Consider the following 8426-nt stretch of genomic DNA (forward strand, 5'->3'; position numbering starts at 1 on the left):
GTATATGTACTGGCAAGTGTTTCACTTTTATTTATGAATTTTGTCTAATCTGTTGTTAAAGAATGTTTCCATAATTTTAGAAAATTGTAGAAAAGGTCACATGTATAGATGTATAATTTTGACCCTGTGTAAATTAGAAAGAAATCCCAGGCCCCCAGAAAATCTAACTCTTGGCACCTAAAATACTTTTTTGTTGTGGAATCAATTTATAATGTGTCCTTGTCACGACTGAGCTGGATAAGAGGCTGGGTACACGCTGGAGTGGTTACCATATAGACAAACAACCCTTCTCGCTATTATTCAGACAATTAAGGGTGTTGATTTAGCCTGATCTGAATGTTTTTGGAATGTTGGAGAAACCGGATACTATTGGAGGAATCGAAATTAGTCAAGTTTCATCTACCAAATTTCTAGGTATCCTAGTGGACGAAAAATGGTCATGGACAGAACACATAGGTTCAGTAACCAATAAAGTGTCAAGATCTCTTGGTATCATCAGGAATGCCTCTTAACTCTTTATTACAGTTTAATGTATCCATATCTTATATATTGCAATATTGTCTGGGCTAGTACATACCCATCAAATGAACCCAAATTATTAATTATGCCTATGTCAGTTGTATTCGAGCGGAAGGCAGGGTACACCCTGGACAAGTCGCCACCTCATCACAGGGCCAACACAGATAGACAGACAACTTCACACTCACACAAACGGTAGAAAATGGATGGATGGATATTCATTATGCAAAATACATTTGTAAGAATAGCTACCCCCTCTAACTATTTGACTCCATCTGCTCCCCCTTTAGGAATCTAAATGTACTATCTATTACATCAACACAGTTCAGTCCTCTTCTCTTGTCTATAAATGTACTTACCTCCCTAATAGGCTTGCTACACCTTTCAAAGATTATTTTAAAAACCAATTCGCAAGTTCATTATCATAATACTAGACAAACTGATAATCTCTGTCCTATCTTTGGCCGTATCACTCTTAGCCAGTTTTCCATCAAACACAGAGGTCCTTTACTCTGGAATAGTCACCTATGTATTGCAAACTCCTCATCTTCACTCACTAACTTTAAACATAGATTAAGGGCCAGCCTGATGAATCAACATTCTCCATCTGTTCCTACCTTATATTGTAGCCCTATTACCTCCTCACACGCATACACACATACACGTACACACACCCTCACACTCAGCTAGACTCAATCCACACAAGGTAGACTACTTGTTATCTTATTGTTTCTATATACTATGTTTGTTAATTTAATTTACTGCATTAGGTGAGTACCTTGCATAAGCCTTTTTGGGTTTCTTTTCTCACCTGCACTTATTTCTTATTGCGTATTTCTCATTACTAATTTCTTGTCTGCATGTTTTTTTACGATGTTACCTTTTGTACTGTTTATATTGTGCGAATAAATAAATAAATAAATAAAAATAAATAATGCATGTGGAGAACACGCAGATGTTCTAATTCACTTATCCAGACTGTGAGCAGAGATGCTATGTCGTTGAAGGTAGAAAGGCCACTATTTCTGCTTGTTGTTGTACCAGCTGGTGAAAATAACTGTTAGCATTTTACATGTTGTACTTTTAATGTGAATAAAAATTGAATTTTAAGTAGGGGTATTCTGACTTGTCACGGTTTTGTTTCATGAACAGATCAGAGAGATGACCCTCCTCATCTCCAGCTACATCAATAGTGCTCATCAGCAGAAGGCCGCAGCACATCACCTCTCTGCTCCCGCTCTGATGCTGGCCCAGCATGTCAGCCTGAAGAGCAAAGAGCTGAGGAGCAAGTCTCCGCCAGCGCCGGAACATCCCAGGAAAACCCCCACCTTGTTGTGACCACCATTGAGCTGAGCTTTTCTAGAACAGGTCACGTCTCTGCGCTCACTGCAGGTGGCACTCCAGCGTGTCCCACTCACACGATGTCTGGGAGTTGATTGCCTTACATTTTAACCGCTCGAAAGAGAGATTTATGAGTTTTATAGGTACAAAGGTGAAACCGGCTCTGGAGCATTTTTGTCTTCCTTATGAGTGTGGCTGGCAAGTGTGCAGAAAAGTCAACACAACTCTGTTTACTGATTGACCAAGCTCGTGTTTTCCATTTCATTCATCTCTGCTGTCTGCTGCGTTTTGGGTTACAGATGCTGTTTAGGAAAACCCTTGCATTAACAAATAGCTGAAAAGAATACATTAATGCTATTTTAATGTTTTGCATCTATTTGTCGAGTTGCAAAAAATGCAAGACTGCAGCGGGCCACAACATGTAGCTATATCTGCTTAATCTAGTTTGATCCATATAATACATCACCAATCTTGTCTTTTTAAAGATAATAATGCACATGATTCTCACAGAAGTATTTATTTCACAAGAAGTTGTAGAATGGCTGCATCATACCAACATGTCTTTGATACGGGGGCAAATGTGCAGCAATGTCCAAACACTCCTAAGACAGACATGTTCCAAGACCAAAAACACAAAAGCAACAGGAAAAGGCTACGATCACATAAGCTTGATTAAATACAAATGCATATGTACCAAAAACACACACACAGCGCCCTCCTTCCCTAAATGACAGATAGAGAAACGCTGCATTTCTACCATGGGCATCAGAACTCCATTTTGGTGGAAGGGAAAAGGTACTGTTATTCACCAACTATAGTGCACACCTAGATGCAAGCCACTTATTTTGTTTACATTTTAATTTGTACATACTGTATATAGACCGCAGACCCTTTGGATCATTTCAGTGTTTGGCGCGTTTGAACATTTTTGCCTGTTTGTCCTTGACGCCCACTGTACATTGTGAAAAGAAATTAGATTTTAAGATAAAAAAACAGAATTTTACCATAAAATTAACTGTTTTTTTTTCACATCAAATTACTGTAAATTCAAAAACAGTCCTACTGTAATTTTTACGGTACAATTATAGCGACTACCTGCAAGTTTTTTTTTTAAATGTATAATTAGCTGTTTTTACAGTGCATTACTTTAAATTTAAAAAATGGTACCGCTTTTATTTTTACAGGAAAATGCTCACGACTACCGGTTGTTGTTTTTTTTTACTGTAAAATCTAGTCGTTTTTACAGTTCATTACCATGAATTGAAAAATGGTACAACTGTTATTTTTACGGCAAACTTGTGGCGACTACCTGAATTTTTTTTATGTTAAAATCTATGGCCGTTGTTTTCACAGTAGTAACTGTAATGGTAGTGGTAGTATTAGTTTATTTCATACAATTACAATATGGTACATCATATTTTTCCACTTTCTGTCAATTGAAAAGCGGTACAACTATTATTTTTTACGGTAGACTTCTGGCAGCTACCTGACAGTTTTTTAATGTTAAAATCTATGACCGCTGTTTTTTACAGTGGTAGTAATAGTATTAGTTTATTTTGAACGTGCATACAATTACAATAATGGCACTGCTGTTAGTTTTATTGTTAAATGCTGGCAATTGAGCTGCCAGTTTTTGCCATTGTTTTTACGAAAACCTAAGCTGTAAATTTAGTGACCTGGTTGGGTTCGAAGAAAGGAATGAACTTGGACGGTAATGTGCTGTGTAGTTACTGAATAGCCAGAAGTGAAAGTACCACCTAGAGCAGCAGATTGGCTGTGGATGTGACCGTTTGTAAAGTGAACAGGATGGTGGAAGAAAAGTGAAGGAGACATGTGTGTAGCCACAGAAACTGGGATACAAGTAATTTCTTGTAGACGTACTTGGTTGATACTTGTGTCTCAGAAGCTTGTCAGAAGGCATTTTTATTTAGATTGTTTGACAGTGAATAAACATTAAAAAACAGCTTGCTTTCACAGTGTTTAAAATGACAACCTTGCGTTTCATGCAGAACATTTTGCATTTAAAACGTTTGGTCCAGCACGCAAAAGGGCCCGATGCCCCATTTGGGTGAACATGAATGACGTTTTGGTGGTATCAACACGTCATTCCCACTGCTAGCGACACTCCCTCATTCCACTATGCTCTCACACAAGGCGGGGGGAGGACATACAATACCTGGCCTGCCTGAACTCGTTTGACACATGCTTTTGTTCAGGTTACTATGGTGAAGAAAAAAAAAGGAAGGGCTAAGGGGGAAGCAGAAAAAAACTGGGTGAGGCAAAAGGGAATTCAACTGTTCCAGGTAAATACAAAGAGTGATGATACTCTCCTGTTTGCCTATTGTGTGACTATATGGTGCAAATTAGAAAGTCATAGCTCTACATATAATGCGACAAACAAATAAGTCATCACAAACACAATTGTCACTTTTAATTCTCATATTTAGTTTGTAAAATATACTTCAATTTAGTTATTTTAGATATGTTTTAAATGTGCTTGTTGATACATTTTTGCAAAGCCAGTACCTTTAATACAATTATTGAATTGGCTGTACCATATGTAAAAATTTTTGTAAATGTGTGACTTAATGCATTGGCTCAGACATACAGTAAATGGTGACATTTGAGCTAATAAACAACCCTGGGTTCAAGTTGTCTTAGTTGTGGCTTGGATTTTCTCAGCGCAACTCAAAAACATGCCTCCATATTTGTTGTGCCACACATTCACAGGCTTTCTCTCTTGTCTCTTGTGTCGATAGGCTCTGTGCTTTGCCCCTTCCAATACTTTGGCTTTTCACCTGCAGAGTTCCAGCATTGCATTAATACAGCAAGTGTTCATCTGCAAGCAAGGCAAAAACCTGACTGTCAGGTTCAACGTAATGCCGAACAGAAAAGCAGAACACGCCTGTGTTGTCCTCCAGCAGGCTAGTCTCACTCAGAAAAATAACCTCAGCTATTTTGCTTGTGTGACGTACAGTACAGCTGCCACTTCTTAATGTGTGCTGATCAAAGTAATGCATGAGAAATTCACACAATTGATTGATTGATTGATTGAGACTATTATTAGTAGGTTGCACAGTGAATTACATATTCCGTACAATTGACCACTAAATGGTAACACCCGAATAAGTTTTTCAACTTGTTTAAGTCGGGGTCCACTTAATTTGATTCATGATACAGATATATACTATCATATATACTATCATCATAATACAGTAATCACACAAGATCATCACAATGAATTATTTACATTATTTACAATCCGGGGTGTGGAGGGGGGCGGGGGTTGGGTTTGGTTGTTATCATCAGTCATCAACAATTGAGAACAGAGAAATGGATATTGGAACAGTGTAGGTCTGACTTGGTAGGATATGGACAGTAGTGGGCAGAAAGAGAGAGAGATCAGAAGGCATAAGAAAAATATCTGCATTTGATTGTTTACATTTGATTATTAACAATCCGGGGAGGGTGTTAGTTTAGGGTTGAAGTTGCCTGGAGGTTTATTTTTATTGCGGTTTTGAAGGAGGATAGAGATGCCCTTTCTTTTATAACTGTTGGGAGCGCATTCCACATTGATGTGGCATAAAATGAGAATGAGTTAAGACCTTTGTTAGTTCGGAATCTGGGTTTAACGTGGTTAGTGGAGCTCCCCCTGGTGTTGTGGTTATGGCGGTCATTTACGTTAAGGAAGTAGTTTGACATGTGCTTCGGTATCAGGGAGGTGTAGCAGATTTTATAGACTAGGCTCATTGCAAGTTGTTTTACTCTGTCCTCCACCCTGAGCCAGCCCACTTTGGAGAAGTGGGTAGGAGTGAGGTGTGATCTGGGGTGGAGGTCTGAAAGTAATCTGACTAGCTTGTTCTGGGATGTTTGGAGTTTAGATTTGAGGGTTTTGGAAGTGCTAGGGGGCTTCACGGTGGCAGAGGGGTTAGTGCATCTGCCTCACAATACGAAGGTCCTGAGTAGTCTTGGGTTCAATCCCGGGCTCGGGATCTTTCTGTGTGGAGTTTGCATGTCCTCCCCGTGACTGCGTGGGTTCCCTCCGGGTACTCCGGCTTCCTCCCACTTCCAAAGACATGCACCTGGGGATAAGTTGATTGGCAACACTAAATTGGCCCTAGTGTGTGGATGTGAGTGTGAATGTTGTCTGTCTATCTGTGTTGGCCCTGCGATGAGGTGGCGACTTGTCCAGGGTGTACCCCGCATTCTGCCCGATTGTAGCTGAGATAGGCTCCAGCGCCCCCCGCGACCCCAAAGGGAATAAGCGGTAGAAAATGGATGGGATGGATGGAAGTGCTAGGGTACCAAGAGGTGCATGCGTAATCGAAAAAGGGTTGAACGAGAGTTCCAGCCAGAATCCTCATGGCGCTTTTGTTGACCAGAGAGGAGATTCTATAGAGAAATCTCGTTCGTTGGTTGACCTTTTTGATTACCTTGGTTGCCATTTTATCACAGGAAAGAATAGCCTCTAGAATGGAACCTAGGTAGGTGACCTCATCTTTCCTGGTGATAATGTCACCCACTTTTATAGTGAAGTCATTGACTTTCTTAAGGTTGATGTGGGACCCAAATAGGATGGATTCCGTTTTACCCAAGTGTATGGATAGCTTGTTGTCAGCGAGCCAGGAGCATGTTCTACAGAGTTCAGCACTGAGGATTTTCTCCACCTGTGACTTGTTTTTGTCTGATACCAGCAGGGCCAAGTCATCCGCAAACAAGAACAATTCACAGTCGCATGCTGATGACAAGTCGTTTATGTATATTAGGAACAGTAAAGGCCCCAATACACTGCCTTGGGGGACTCCACAGCTCACCGAGAGGGGGGGGACAAGGTGCTGTTCACCTCTACCACCTGCTCCCTGTAGATTATGTGATGTGTGTCTCAGAACACAATACTGTTTGACTAAAGCAGAACCCTTGCAGCTAGCAGCATACATTTTCCAGAGTTGAAAATGTTTGCACGCACCTGTTTCCATTTGCATTTGAAAATAAGGGACATTTTCAGGAAAATAGACATTTCCACCACAAAAAAGGTTGCCAATGCACTAATGTTTGAAAATAAGGGCAATTTCTGGGAAAATAAGGGAAATTTCCATCTGGAAAGGGGTTAATAGCATACCTGTCAATATTTACATTGGAAAATACGGTACATTTTCAGGAAAAAGGGGGAAATGTCCACCAAGAAAACGGTTAAAAGCATACCTGTCAACATTTGCTTTTTTTTTTTTTTTTAAAGGGACCGTTTTTTAGGAAAATACTGGAAATTTTCAGTAGGAAAAAGTTTAAACATCCATGTAAACGTTTGAAAAAAGGGAAATTTTCTGTAAAATAAGGGAAATCTCACAGTAAAGGTGTTGACATGTAAGTGCATTTTAAAATGTGAGAAATTCAGGAGAGAAAAAAGGTAAGTGTCTACAAGGAAAATGGTTGACAGCATATCTGTCAATATTTACAATGGAAAATAAGGGCCATTTTCAGAAAAATGGGGGAAATGTCCACCAAGAAAATGATTAAGACCATACCTGTCAACATTTGCATTAAAAAAAGGGACCTTTTTAGGAAAATACCGGAAATTTTCAGTAGGAAAAAGTTTGAACATGTAAACATTTGAAAATAAGGGAAATGTTCAGTAAAATGAGGGGAATCTCCTTACAGTTAAGGTGTTGACAGCATGCATGTCAACATTTGCACTTAAAATATGTGAGCGAAAAAAGGGGAAGTGTCCACAAGTAAAACGGTTGCCAGCATACCTGTATACATTTGAAGAAAAGGAAAATTTTCCGTAAAACACGGTATGTTTCTAACAGTAAAGGTGCTAACAGCATACCCGTTAAAACATTTCTCTTTCTAGAAAATGTGAAGTGGACTGGTGGTGTTAGGTTTATTGATAACTGTACATTTTCCACGTGTGAATGGTTGTTTGTGCCCTTCGATTGGCTGATGACAGTCTCAGGTATACCCTCGCCATCCGTCCTGATTCAGATGGGATATGGATAAGTTCAAGTGGTACATAAAATGAATGATAAAAGACTATTGTGGCGCAACTGTGCTATTTTACTGTTTTGGTTTTATTTTTTTAAGCCTGATTTTAGCTACACGATGTGTTACATCAATGCTGCCCGTGTATTGCCTCTATTTCCATTACTGTGCTGCTCAGGCAGTAGCGTAAAGGTTTTTGTTCTCCCCCCATTAAAGTTAAAATACAAGAAACAAACAGGAGGGCACAGGAAATGGGGCAGAATACCAGAGTTTCCAGGGGAAAGTGAGAAAGTTGACACTTTGTATGTTTAAGCACAAGGCCACATGCACTTAATATATTGTAATATTCAAACACATTAGGATCTCAATCTTTTTGTCAAAAAGTCTTGTGTGGAATGACACTGAATGCACTAATTACACACAATTAGTGAAGTCATTCATAAATGCAACAGCATTTAGTTTGAAATTAGGGTCTCATACTGTACAAAAGGGAGGGCTCTCGTGACTTCCTGTAATCTTTTCACGATTAATAACATTAGCAAATCGGTCATATCAAAATGACCTAAAACACAGAAAGTGGAACCATG

General features: G+C 39.4%; 1 protein-coding gene across 1 annotated transcript in view; it reads left to right on the top strand.

Annotated features, from left to right (window-relative positions):
* plekhh2 (pleckstrin homology domain containing, family H (with MyTH4 domain) member 2) overlaps nt 1–3823 on the top strand; it is a 75698-nt gene extending 71875 nt beyond the window's left edge. The window contains exon 30 of the mRNA XM_061963115.2: nt 1672–3823. Coding sequence (XP_061819099.2) covers nt 1672–1857 — 186 coding nt within the window. The 3' untranslated portion in view covers nt 1858–3823. The remainder of the gene's footprint in view (nt 1–1671) is intronic.
* The last annotated feature ends 4603 nt before the right edge of the window (nt 3824–8426 follow it).

Source organism: Nerophis lumbriciformis, linkage group LG02, assembly GCF_033978685.3.
Source record: "Nerophis lumbriciformis linkage group LG02, RoL_Nlum_v2.1, whole genome shotgun sequence".
In the NCBI taxonomy this organism is placed as follows: domain Eukaryota; kingdom Metazoa; phylum Chordata; class Actinopteri; order Syngnathiformes; family Syngnathidae; genus Nerophis; species Nerophis lumbriciformis.